This window comes from Dryas octopetala, chromosome 6, assembly GCF_963921425.1.
Source record: "Dryas octopetala chromosome 6, drDryOcto1.1, whole genome shotgun sequence".
Taxonomy (NCBI): Eukaryota; Viridiplantae; Streptophyta; class Magnoliopsida; order Rosales; family Rosaceae; genus Dryas; species Dryas octopetala.
This window is the reverse complement of record NC_141371.1, coordinates 12,940,040-12,953,881: the sequence shown is the minus strand read 5'-3', so window position 1 is coordinate 12,953,881 and position 13,842 is coordinate 12,940,040. Positions and strand designations below refer to the sequence as shown.

The following is a 13,842-nucleotide window of genomic DNA, read 5'->3' as shown; positions in this document are numbered from 1 at the left end:
TATAATTAAGGACCATGCCTAAAATTTAGGCAATATTTTTTTGCGGAAAATTTTCATTAATTTTTAACCTTTGAGTATGACAAAAGATTTTGTAAACAAAAGAATTCCAATTTTACAAATTGACTTTCAACCGATTAGGAGACACTTTTGGATTTGGATTAGGATTAGGAGAATACTTGATCGAATGGGATTTTGCATGGTTTTGGTCCTTTTGGATTCGGAGAAAACTCAAACAGGATTTAGGACAGACCCACCAATACCATGGATGCTCTCAGTCTCTGCATGCTACAATTACGAGTCTCCTCCCCTTTGAAAGTTGAATGTTAAACAGTGATGCATTGTCTGCAGTATAATTAATTAAGAAAATTTTAGATCGATATTCTATTAGAAGTTGTGTGATCTGTTTCGTAAGGTATAATATTAGAAGTCATGACTATTCATAAGGCTGCATATGTATTTAGTTGTGTCTGTTAGAAACCAAGAGGTGTGTTTTGTATCTTTCTAGAGTTATGCCTTCTTATGAAAAGTTGTAATTGTTACTATAAATAAGCCATCATTGTGGCATGTGTTTGACTTCCTGCAATATGTTACAGTCGTGTGATCTTTCTCCAACATTGAAACCCTAGAGTAGACATGAGAGACACGAGAAAACTTTGTCATAAATCCGCCAAAATTAGAGCAAAATATTGGGGAGTCGAAGACTATTTCCCTGAAGAAATCGTCAATGAAATCCTGCTGAGGTTGCCCATCAAATCCATAATCAAATGCAGCGCAGTGTGCAAGTCATGGAACGCTCTGATCAAAAGCCCTACCTTCATTCAAACCCACCTCAGAAACAGCCAAAACGACGACGTTCGTCTCCTTCTACTCAGGGCTGTCGCCGAAGAAGAACTCCTTGCGCCTTACTCACTGCATTTGGATAACCCTGCACTTGGTGAGTATACCAAGCTTATAACTCCAATATTCAACAACCGACCCATCAAAAACCGTGTAATTGGAACTTGTAATGGGATCGTATGCCTTTCTGCCTACTCTATTGACTATGATTGTTTCATAGCACTTTGGAACCCATCTATTAGAAAGTTCGGGATTCTTCCCAAGCATCCTACTGTCACTAAAAGCCATGCAAAATATGTGTTTTGCTATGATTCACGTGTCAATGACTATATGGTTTTGAGAATTGTGAGTAAATCATTTCTTGGAGAAACCCCATGTGAGGCTCTTGAGTTTTGGTCATTAGCCAAGGGCTCCTGGAAGAGTGTCAGTGCTATTCCTGCCCACTTTAGGCCTTATAGCGGTGTACATGCTTTTGTCAATGGTGCTGTGCATTGGGTCCAATTTCGTCACGAGGATGAGGACAGATTCACTAGTTCCATTGTAACGTTTGATATGGTCAATGAATCATTTGGCGAGGTGCCTCTGCGCAAAGCTGTGGGAGAATGTCCACCGTATGTTTCCAGATATGGGGAGTTCCTGGCGGTGTTTGAATATCTTAGCTCATCTACTCTCGATATGTGGGTGATGACAGAGTATGGTGTGGCAGAATCCTGGACTAAATTATTCACCGTTAGCGACGAAGATTCTTGTATACAGCCATATGGTTTTAGAAAGAGTGGTGAAGTAATAATTCAAACGGATAGCAGAATGCTGAAATCGGTGGACCCTAAGTCCAAACAAGTTAAAGACTTTGGGATTGATGGCTATAAGGACTACTACTTATTGAATTCTTTTGTACAGAGTCTTGTCTTGCTTGACCAACCCAATACTATTTCTTACTAAGGAGCAAGACCAATTTTTTTGATTAGATTTATTGGGTTAATTGAGACAAACTTTCTGTTGTGACTTTAATTTCGCTCCCCAGTGAATTACTTTTGAGAGGCTCACTGGGGCTGCTCCTGCTGTTTATTTCATGATTATTATGTTTTAATGATTAAAGTTTCAATTCTATTTCAAATTTGGTTTCCGTTTATCCACTGTTTGATTTCATCGGGTTTTCAAGATTGTGTCTGTGTTTAAAACGGTAGACAACAAGAGTCACTTTCTGGAGTAACAGATGCCTTAGCAATTGGCATTCTACTTTCTATCATCCCAAATAAACACATATGTAAACTTTTCAATCTTTTTAAATAGGCGGTTTGGTTTTTTCTTTGCATGATGAATTTGGGGTGTGCATTTAGTCACTTGAATCTAAAATAAGGAAGGTAATTAATTGGGTTCTGAATCTCATATTTTTATAGCATTATGTTATGAGGGTGGTAAGAGCATGATTGACAGAACATTTCTGTTCTGTTTTCATGCTGGTTTGCTTGATAAACAAGGTAATGATGATAAGACTCTGCATGTTGTAACCCTTTAATTAACAAAAGAATGGATGACGGAATTTGGAAATCAATAATGTTATATTTATCACATTCTTATACCACATTTTTATATCATCTTACGTGTTATTATGTTACTGGACAAAGTTTTTTTTTTTTTCTTTTTGAGTTTTTTTTTTATATTTTTTAGTGTCCAATATATGAATGTCATGTAAGTTGCCACATAAGATGGTATAAAATTATGATATAAAAATGTGAGATGTCTAACAATATTGAGGTTTATATAACTCCATTAGGGTGATTTTTTGTGTATTATGAACTATTGACATGTTTTATGCCTTTTTATAGTTGTTGTTGGGCATTGAGTATAGCCATTATGTAACAGTGACTTTAATAATATAGTCTATGTTCCACAGTGCCCACATTGTAAAACACTGAAGAAAAAAGACGCGGCGTGCACTGGGCTTAGTGCCCATCTCGTTTTTCATTAATGTGGGGTGAATTGTCACGTGTTTTTTTAAGATGGGCTGAATTATCATTTTATTTTTCATTTTGGGCATTAAAAAAGAAACCATTTAAATGTTTAACCAATAAATCTCCTAAAACATAATTTTTTTTTTTGTCACTCTCCTAAAACATACTTAAACACACTATAAAGCTTTGAGCGCTCGAGAGTTTAAGTACGCTGACGAATGTACACAAACTCCCATTTAGCTTAATATCATCATTGACTTTATTTGTAATTAAAATTATTAATTGGCCGTCACTAGTAGGTAAATAACCTTTTATGTCATGTCAATTTTTTCTTCTTATTTTTCTCTCAGAAATCAATAACATATCAGCAAAAGGAGGCAACTCAGATCTCTCTAAGCAAGCAAGGCAGTTGTTAGGGTAGTATAGTTGGAAGGGTCATAAAATTTGTCTCTTGCACCCAACTTTGATCTCTCAAGTGTTGGCATCATTGTTCCCTCCTGTTTTCTTTAGCGATTTCATTCGTGGAGATATGCAAGGAGATGATATGATTAGCTTAGATATGTTATGTTGACTCGAAGATAACTTTTATTTGCGGAATAAAAAAAGAAAAGAAAAGAAAAGATCTCTCTAAGCAAGAAGGCGCCTTGATGCGTACCTGAGCAAATGAAAGCACTCATCATGGGCACTTCCCTTTTACCACAGAAAAAAAGTACGAAAGAGGAGGCACCTTTGTCATGGATCCCCCCCCCCCCCCCCCCGCGGGCAACCAGAGGGGGGAGGCAATACATACGTCAATATCTTACTTGTCGGAAATAAATGAAGTTTAGAGTGAGTTTTTTATCTGTGAATAAAAAACCACCAGTGAACAAAATTAGTAACCCTTTCCTATAATGATCCTTGGTTAACAATAATTCAACCAAATGTCCAAAAAATGAATAAAAGTGGTTTTCTCTTCAGAGAAAATCTTCTCCTAACAAAAGATTCGCCGAGATCACCGGAAACTTCTTTGGGTAGATAATAAGTAGCCAGGATCATCTTTGGCCTAAGAATGATTCAATATACACATTGCATTTACCTCATGCAACACAAAAGCTCATATTTTACACCTATAAAGATAAACAGCAAACCTCCATAAGTACTATTTTGCACTCCCTTCAACTAATCAACTCGGAAGGAGTTGCCATTAAAATCTCCTCAAAATCTAGAACCTGTTTCCCCAGCTGGCTTCTAAGAGCTACAAGGTAGATCCTGTTGCCAGTTGAAAAGGATGCAGACCAGTTGTGCTTATCTTCTCTTCAAATGGATGCCTCAGAAAGGAAATCTGCACTCTCCATTAGAAGTTTTTTCCTCTGAGCTTCAACTTTGGTCTGGTTACCAAGGGCCTCAGATATTGCTTTCGGTAGCCAAAACCCAGGTCTCTCAAGAGATGGTGCCCGATCAAGAACCAATGGTTCTCTCAAAGTAATTTCAATGCCATCAAATGTCCACAATGCCAAGGTTGCTTCCCCTTTGAGACCTAAAGAAATCCAGCCTAAACCAGCTACTGCAATGTCGATGCTATTTGCATCCCAACTTGCTCCAGACACTTTGATTTCCCTCTCTTCCCATTTCCCTATCTCAGAAGCACGGTCCATGCCAATTGGAGGCTGCAAAGCTAAATACAGTCAGAAAAAAAAAATAAAAAAAATAGAGTTGACTGAATGGAGCACTTGCATTTTGCGAAAGCATGAAAACAAAGTGATTCCCTATTGTTTCTTACTCAAATATTAGCATAGCTTACTTTAGTGCAACAGCAAGTAGCCAAGTAGGCATGCAAGTGCAAATGCACAAACAGAAAAAACTTTCAAGACACATTTGCCACAATAGATACATTAAAATGATACTACATTCTGAAAAAAACCATTTCAAAATGAAACAGCAATGAGGAGTTGTGAATTCTTTCTGCTCCAATTTATGCTGCAATGTCAATACTAATCCAAGACAGTCCTACAGACAACTCGAACTACCACTTCCTCATTATGTTTGAACATTTAGCTTATAGATGTGGACGCGAAGTACTACTTCAATATTTTTTAAATATTCTTCTTAGTCTAATTCTTTCTTCATATCTTCTCCCTTTTCTGTAAATCTTCCTATTGTATTTCTGTTTGGTGATACATCAGTATGTTTGAGGAGCCTACTTCCTCTTGAATTTCATAGGCAGAGGAAAATGTCCAAAAAATCAATCAGATTAATTGTCACCATTACAATTCCTAGAACAGGTTTCATCCTTGATGACCGTAGAGTAAGCTGAAGTCTTGAGTGGATTCAGAGCACCTGTCAAACCTTTGGAGGAGATTTTCTATAGGAATGACCAATTTCTAATCACTGCTTATCAAGATTTAAATGATGAATCCCACTCAATGTTGGTCATACACACATAAAATATACAATAGAAACAGGTTTACTAGATGAATTTCAGTTAGAATCATTTTATATTACCTGCACATGTCAGGAGTCAGGACTATGATATCGTTAAGAGTTTAGATAAAAAAAATTGAATCGAATTGAGCTAGCTATGCATGCATAATATGGCAAAGAAGTATCCAATTTGGATAAAGAAATACCTGCAACCTAACACCAACATGTTTCCTCCAAGTCTCTTCAGCATTTTCTATCTTCCCCATATGTAAAGAAATATTTGGTGATGCCCAAATTGTGAAATAAATTGTTTCCACAGAAGCTTGAATAAGGTCTAGTCTCAATAAACCACCAACATGTATGGCCTGCCCTGCCTGCAGATATAAAGCATATCAAGCATTAGATCCAGTAGCACTTAGGTTTAATCACAACCTTCAAAATTCATAAGTACATCCTCATGCATCAACAAATTGCATATACATGGAAAGATTAAGGGGACCCATTCTTCTCATAAAAAAAAATAATAAAAATAGAATCTATATAGATTATTGAACTGATAACTTACAATCTTAAAAAGCAACTGAAACAAAAATTAAAGAGCTTAAAACACTAGACATAATAGTTAAAGACACCCAAGCAACTATTAACTAGCGTCCACTGCTTGCTTTATTATAAAATAATCGTCCATGTTCCTCTCATATCAACTAGAACTAAAACTAGTATCATTTGCACCAGTAAACAAAGGAATGTAACATTTGATGAATTTTAAAAAGCCATTCGTTGCCTCTTGAAAAGTTAAAAATGTGAGATCGTTAGAGGCAGGAAACAAGGATGTTAGTGAAACATTCATTCTAAGATAAATCCAGCACAATAATGCAAATGAAGCTCCACAAATCATTCCTAATCTGCAACTTAAAATAAAAAACCAGAAGGACTAATTGCTTACAAATAAGGTCAAGTTTACATGTCTTTTGATTATTTCAGTAAAAGTGGCGACCTGTACTCTATAGATTATTCAACATTCATATGCTATTAAATAAGATCAATTATTGGACTTTTCAACAAGATCTGGACAGCAATCAATTGTTAACACTAACAAGTAGTCTCAACAATTAGTTTTGTACCACCTTTAGTCAAAATTTGTGTATAATAAAATAAATGGACATAAGAATTACACACATGCATAGTACAGAAAAATTGGTCCAAAAATACAAAATAATTGTAACAAATAACTTGCCTTCACTCTATAAGTCCGAGGACGAAGCTCCTTCCGTATTTCAACCATTTTCTGTTCATCCCTATTCAATCTCATGGACACCAAATATGGATGTAGAAGTCCTGGAGTGTCAAACAACTTTGCCTTAGCCGACAAAATCCCTCCAACTCTCAGAATCCCCAATGTTGTCCCAGGAACTGGAGCTTCCGTGAGCTTTGTAACCTTAACCCCTTCTTTCTTTGCCATCGCATTTATTAGAGTAGACTTGCCTGCATTTTGAGCCCCAATAACCCATACATTCCCTCGAGGACCAGCCAACTCTTTGAGGAAGGACAACAAATTCCTGACACCCAAATCCTTATGAGCACTAACCATATAAACCCCACTTAGTTTAGGTCCCCCTCCAGCCTTAGCACGATGGCGGACCCATTTATCTAACCTAGCAGGCGAAACTTGTGATGGGAGGAGATCAACCTTTGTAGCCACAAGAACAAGCTTCGGCAGTTTTTTTCTAAGCTTAGGATCACTTTCGGTTCCTCTTAATGCTGCAAACAATGACTTTGCTGCCCGTTTAGGGAATGAACCATCAAAATCCACACAATCAACAACCATAACCACAATAGCATTGGCATTTGAAGCAGGTTTAATCAATCGGGTAGCAATCAACCTATCAAAATCAAAATCGGGCATTAAGTTTTCAGCAGCTTGGTTCTTCACCTGCCCATAATTCCTTAATGAATGACACCGGGCACACACCGTAACCTCTTCTTTTTCTTTCTGAGCCTCTCTAGCCCTTCTCTTCTTTTCCGCTTTTGGCACCTTCTTCCTCTTCATCTTCTCTATAGTCTCCTCTTTAATGTTACCGTACCCAACCCCAGCTGGAGTGAAACCATCCAAATCCAAATCATTTTTTTCCTCCCCCAACAACTTAGCTTCCAATTCATCTGAATCCCAGTCAAACTCATCCCCCATTTCCAATTCACTTTCTTCACCATCACTGTCTTCATAACTACCCTCAATTCCATCCACAAACTCCTCCTCTTCTTCATCAAACTCTTCAAACTCACCCTCAACACCCTCCTCACCATTTGACAATTCTGATACAGTTAGTTTCCTTTTCTGATAATACCCAGGAAGGTTTGGGTCCTTATCTTGCATAAAGACCCCACAGCCAGGGCAAAATGGCCCATACCTCTCATCCCCATCTCTTCCCTCACTCAAAACTGGGCTTCCAATTCCTCCACCTTTTCTTGGTGTAATCTTCCCATGAATTTTCTGAGTTGTTTCAATGCTTTGTTGGTTCTTCACAGCAAAATTTATGAATGAAAGTTTACTTTTATGGTTGTTTTTGCCTAAACTAAAGCCTAAGAAACCAAAAAAAAAAAGTGTTATTGCCTATCACTTTTTTCTAAAAAAGATAAAAGTGAAGGAAAATGGAGAGGTATTGTGGGCTTACCTGTTAAAAGGTGAGCTTTTGGAGTTGGGATTTCATGTATATTGCCATTGTTGAGAAGCTTCAGGCTTAGCTTTGTTGCTGAAGGGAGTGTTGCTGTAGATAACAAAGTTGTCATTTTGTTCACGGGAAGGGAAGAGAGACACTCTGGTGACTCTGGTCTAACGTTGTTTTCGGGTAGAGATGTCAAACGCTCGTGGGCTGGGCGGCCCATTTAAATCGGGTCGTTAGTGCTTCATGCTATATGCCCACACCCATTGTCCCATACCCACCCATTAAATAAGTGCAACTCTTTTTAAGGGGGTTTTTTGTTTTTTTTAGACTTAAACAATAAAAAAACCAATATAAACACAAAAATACAATTATTTGGTATCATACTTTCAGGTGAATCAGAGCCATGTTGTGAATTGACATGAGAAATGTATGGTTGCCCATGTACACGGCATGGATGGTAATGTTGCTGTCCAGTACTTTTTGTTTTGTCATTTTTTGGGTGATTTCACAGTGTTCTATCATTAATTGATAATTGGTATTCATAAAAATGTTTTATGTGAATTATTAGGTGTGATTTAAACTTTATAAGGGCTGGAAATGTACTTTTTTTTTTTTTTTTCAATGAGCGCAGAGTGTTTGTTAAAATGTCTAAGTAAATTCTTAGTCATAAAAATTGATTTTATATATGATTGCAATTTAATTTCATACATATTAAAGTGTTATTTTAAATATTTTGTAGTGATCCTTGGCAAAAAAAAAAAAAAAAAAAAGGTTTTGTAGTGATTGAAATGCTTTGGTGGGTCTCCAAGATCCTTTTAATGACCTATATTGTGTTGAAGGCATATTTATATGATTTGATCGATTGTGTTAATCTCGCGGTAGCAACGAAACAGACAAAAGTATACAGAAAAGATAATTGGAATTGATCGAAGTTAATCAACTCGAAGAAAGCATTATATGGGCGCTGACCATGGAAATGGTGGTTGCTGCCTCCAGCTAGCCTTGTCATGTTTTTGGGGCTAATATTTGTTTCATGCTTTTCTTTAGTGAAATTTGGCTATGTGTCTCCAATTATGTGATTAACAATTCATGACCCAATTATTGATTCTCTAATTTCAATTTGAACCTTGTTGGTGCCAACACCCAATATTTAATGACCCAATTGGTATTTTAATTATGATTAAGACTATGAATTTCTCATGTACCCATTTACCTAACATGTCATGTATCATGGATGAGGCATATGTAAATGAATTCCATAATTTTTCGTGATATAAATTCAATTGTGAATTGAATGAGAGGATAATTATGGACTTGACTTACTCTATTTTCTACCAAACACAACTCGAAGAATATAAAGATGATGGAGGAAACCAAATTATATACATTGAGGGTGGAGTACTGTTCATTACTGTAGCTTAAGAACAGTGCTATTTCTCTTTTGCCCATTTTTTGGTAAGTTGGGACCATTTTGGTCATTTCGCATTGTCTTTCTTTTTTCCCTCTTTTTTTTTGTTTTTTTTATTACTTTCTTTTTCTTCTGTTTCTCCTTTCAGTTTTTTATTTTATTTTTTATCTGCGTGTCATTCTGTGAATACCGAGAACACGCATTCTATGAATACCTAGGTTAGGTCTGCCCTCTTTAGTCATTCACCCTTCTTTTGCTCTTTGGCTATGCTGGTCCATTTGTGGGCGATGGTTTGGTAACCATATCAAAGCTTTGGTCTGTTTGTTTGAGACACATGTTCTTCTCACAATTTATTGTGCAAACTTCAAATCCTCTCAATTATTTTCCTTTTTCAACAACTATGTGCATACTTTTTTAATTGCATTTAATTTTCAAAACTTATGTTCACCTTGCATCAATGATTTACTCTCTAGGAAGTAAAGCAACAAATTTATTCCCTTTCTTTATACATGTTGTTGATTCTTAACCTCATACTAGCTCAATTAATCCTAACAAATATTGTTTTCCAAATTTCCAGCCAGGGAGATCAGGACCCTCCCACAACAATCGAAATTAATCCCACTATTTTAGAGAGTGAACATGAAAAGACCACCACTGCGGGAGATGCCAAAGAAGATGAACAACTCACCACTAGTGAAAATGAAACCTTCCATTAACTAACCAATCAACAACCATCCATATATTTTTTGAACAATCTACAACTAAATACTGCAAATGTTTTGTATATGGACACACACAATTGTCCCACCAACTGATATAACCTTCTTTTGAGTGATGTTTCCTTTATTAAGATATGAACAATATTTTAACACCACAATCAGCGTATTAAATTTCTCATCCACTCACATTTTATAAGTTAAGCATGGCAGCAAATATTGATGTAAATATTAAGTTTTACAATTTCGTTGATGTACTTATATTGCCATGTATTTCTTCCATACAAGTTTAATAAATTTTATATGCGTTCTATAAATTTAAAACACCCGCAGCAACGTGCCGGCAATTTTGCTAGTGATCGACTAAGTATGCAGAGTACAACGGTGATTTAATTTATAGTATCACAGTAAAGGCTCACTTACTCTCCCTCTATCAACTGTCTTTTTATGAGATCCAAGCACAGTCTCATGCTCAAGTATGATGTTGTACAGCATTTGGTGTTTTCAGTCGTCAAAATAAATCTTGTTTTAAATTTTGTGTATCAAAATTTGACCAATCAAATTGATTCATTAAGATAAGAAATTGTTTTACTCATAAATTATAACAAAGAGATAAAAATAAGGAAAGTGAAATTACTTATATATTAAATTTTCCTAGCATGTGCTTTACACGTGTCAATTAATATTTTTACTGTGATTTTAAATTTATAAATTAAATGTTAAAATGGGTTTTTTTTTTTTTTGGTAAAATTATTAAAATGGTCTTTGTAAAAAAGAATGTAGTAAAATAAAGAATGACATGGAATTCAATAATATTGAAGCACAACTAAAGCTGCGTGGCACCCTATCACTGAAATTAGTTTTCTTAATTACTCCATGTATCAATAATTAATGGCGCATGTAAATCCGTTACTGGCACGTGTATTCCTCCAACAGACAAAATCAATCTAACGTGGCAACCCATATCCATGCAAAACACAACTGCTGGCCACGTGTGTTCCCTAAAACCCCAGCAATCCAACCCACTTATAAGTTATAACCACCGCCGATTGTCAATCAAACCCCTGATTGTGACTCCCTAAGATATCAAATTTTGGGTTCAACAAAATACAACACTTGAAGAAAAAGAACGTGGACATGTACATGTCTGTTATTGTTAGGCCTTTTCATGACAGTTTCTCACCGCCATGGGAAGTCCTTGTCCTTGTATCTCACTACCTTGACCCCAAAACCCTAGCCATAGCCTCATGCGTGTGCAAGTCATGGTTCGTTTCCATGTCCTCAGATCACCTTTGGAAACCCATTTGCGCCACCCATTTCCCTTCCCTCTCTAACCTCAAACTCACAATCCCAAACCCAGCCGCCAATGTCCCCAGCTTCCACCGCCTCTACGCCATTGGCCGCGCCGCCGCCAAACGCCGCCTCCAAACCCCCTCCAAGCCCCGCCTCACCTTAGACCACCTCATCTTCGCCGTCAACATCTTCAGCACCAACTCATTAAACGTTTTCTTTGCCCTCGAAAGGCCCGGGGCTGAACTCGTAGTTGATCCCAACGGGATTTTCAAGTTTGATATCGATGTTGATGACTACGAGGTTTTGAAGGTTATGGGAGATTGGGAGAAGGTGAGGGTGACGTGGCATGTGGTTTTGAAGGGGTGGAGAGGGGTTTTTAGTATGATGGATTGTGAAGAGAAAGGGGTGGAGGGGTGGTTCTCGGAGGAGCTGCCGTCGCCGCCGGGGAGCGTGGTTGCGAGTGGGATTGTGGCGGATTTAAAGTTGGGGTTTTGTAATAATAGGAGGATGAAGAAGGTGAGTGTGGGGATGTTGAGTATTATAAATTGGAGATATGTGAGTGTTGATGATGCTCTAAGATACTTGCAACACTTTCTTCTACCTTGTGTGGTATGAATGTATGATCACAACAAACAAAACATGTTACTTTGAATATATCTGTATATGCTCATGGATATTTTGTTCCATTTATATATATATGTAGAGGTAACTTTTTGTGGAAATATCATTTGTGTTCATATATCCCTAAACGTTTACATAAAGTATATTTAGAAGAAAAATTCTTGGAAAAGCAAAGCCCATTGTGACGTGAATCTAGCTAATAAATAGCATACAATATCTCTAAGCAAAGCCCACACTTCCATCTGCGTTCCCGCCAATGCAAATACACGAACAATAATTTTGAATGCATCTAAAGAATGAGAAACGCTGCCCGGCTTCACAGACTTAGAGAAGCTTACATCCCATATATGCAACCTCCTAATCCAGAGAGTAATTTAAACACTCTGAAGCAAATTAAGGGATACAGTTTGTGCTTTCTCTGAATACTGGACCTTTTTCTTAGGGTTTTAATTTCATGAGCTACATAGTTCTCAACTGGTAATGGACATTCATGATTCATCAAACACAAGGTCCTCCTTCAATAATGCAGCAGTGACAGAATACGCTCTAAAGTCTAAAAGCCCCCAATTTCGACAAAAAAACACAGGGTTTCGGAGAAAACCCGAGTCAACCAAACATGATTTGAACATGGGCAGATACCCATTACTACCCTGTCAAAGTTCTTTAAAGTACCACACCACCAAGTGCTTTATCCCAACTCTCTCTGGGTTGGTGAAACACATGGTTGCCTCTGAGATTTAGGGGACCTGTGCGAAAATTAAAAATGGAGCTCTGTTTAACATACTCTTACAAAGAACTAATCAATCTACAAGACAAAAACAAGCGTAACATCTACAAGGAACCAATCCAGAAATTTTAATTAGCTAAGCCAATCTACAAAAATAGGCTGGTGATTATTATTTAGGTCTTTAAATTATCTACAAGAAGCCTAACGGACAAAAAGACAGCTCTGAGATTTTCTTAATTATGTATGTCATTGGTTTGGGCAACAAGAAATCTAAAGGATATATGAGATTTATAACCTTCTAGTAAAATTATTATGTAAAAATTACACAGGGTAATGGAATTTGGATGCTTGAATAAACCTTTTTGTCTGAACAATTTTTTTTTTGCAGAAACTAAGAAATCTACACGAAACCAATACATAATTTGCTATCATCTAGAAACATGACAGCAATACAATAGCCAGAAACTAAAATAATAAAACAGAGCAATACACTAAAGACCCAAACAATGTAAAAAAATCAAAACCCAATACTTCAAAGCAACCAAGACCACATAACTAAAGCAACCAAAAACAAATAATCAAAACAATGCAATGCCTATATTTCTTGTGGGTATCCGGCAACTAAAATGACTTGTTAAAGAAAATCAAACATACCTCAATTGCTCAAGCTCATGTGTGTTTCAACTGACTTGGCAGCATCTCAATTTGATTATTTGAGTGGAGAAATTTGAAAAACTAATCCAAATTCAAGTCAATTAAAGACTTTTAACCTTTAAAAAAAAAATTAAAAAATTTGATTCCCAAGTACTACTCGATAGGGTTTGAGCACTTTTCGAGGGGAGCTCGAGTACTACTCGAGGATCAACATTAAAATTTTTTAAAATGGTTAAAAATCTTTAATAGAAACTTAAATGTTTTTGTTTTCCAAATTTCTCACTTGAGTTACCTCAATTGCTTTAAGGACTTTTATAATTTTACTTAAATTTTGGCTTAGGGTTCAGTTGAGGTAAAATTGAAGAGAGAGAGAGAGAGGGATTAGCGTTGAAAAAGAGGGAAAAGAATGAGAGGAGAAATTTGGAAACCAACCTATTTTGATTTTCATTAAAGACTTATAACTATTTTGTAAAATTTTGGAATTTAATTTGACTCTGTAGTAGTATTTGAATTTTCTCGAGAAGTACTCAAACCCCTCCAAGTAATGCTCGAACTCTATCAAGTAGTG

The 13,842-nt window shown here is 36.5% G+C and overlaps 3 protein-coding genes across 3 annotated transcripts; 2 read left to right on the top strand and 1 right to left on the bottom strand.

The window, feature by feature from the left end:
- Positions 1–633: 633 nt before the first annotated feature.
- On the top strand, positions 634–1,779 carry LOC147282516 (F-box protein CPR1-like). The gene has a single exon (XM_086248224.1). It carries the CDS (start codon positions 634–636, stop codon positions 1,777–1,779), a length of 1,146 nt encoding a protein of 381 aa, XP_086104350.1.
- A 1,875-nt stretch (positions 1,780–3,654) lies between these two features.
- BPG2 (P-loop containing nucleoside triphosphate hydrolases superfamily protein) lies at positions 3,655–8,002 on the bottom strand. Its single transcript, XM_086247813.1, has 4 exons — positions 7,865–8,002; positions 6,426–7,772; positions 5,399–5,562; positions 3,655–4,438 (listed from the first exon to the last, which is right to left on the bottom strand). Exons 1-4 carry the CDS (start codon positions 7,977–7,979, stop codon positions 4,088–4,090), a joined length of 1,977 nt encoding a protein of 658 aa, XP_086103939.1. The 5' UTR covers positions 7,980–8,002; the 3' UTR covers positions 3,655–4,087.
- Positions 8,003–11,116: 3,114 nt separating this feature from the next.
- On the top strand, positions 11,117–11,887 carry LOC147282514 (putative F-box protein At5g04010). Its single transcript, XM_086248223.1, has one exon. The coding sequence runs from the start codon at positions 11,117–11,119 to the stop codon at positions 11,885–11,887; it is 771 nt and encodes a 256-aa protein (XP_086104349.1).
- Positions 11,888–13,842: the final 1,955 nt, after the last annotated feature.

Excerpts from the sequence above, each read along its gene's own strand:
- LOC147282516 (XM_086248224.1), top strand. The coding sequence starts at position 634 with ATGAGAGACACGAGAAAACTTTGTCATAAATCCGCCAAAATTAGAGCA.
- BPG2 (XM_086247813.1), bottom strand. The coding sequence starts at position 7,979 with ATGACAACTTTGTTATCTACAGCAACACTCCCTTCAGCAACAAAGCTA. Across the intron at positions 5,563-6,425 it reads GACTTATAGAGTGAAGGCAA|GGCAGGCCATACATGTTGGT; the intron begins GTTATTTGTTAC and ends ATCTGCAGGCAG. Across the intron at positions 4,439-5,398 it reads ATGTTGGTGTTAGGTTGCAG|CCTCCAATTGGCATGGACCG; the intron begins GTATTTCTTTAT and ends TTAGCTTTGCAG.
- LOC147282514 (XM_086248223.1), top strand. The coding sequence starts at position 11,117 with ATGTACATGTCTGTTATTGTTAGGCCTTTTCATGACAGTTTCTCACCG.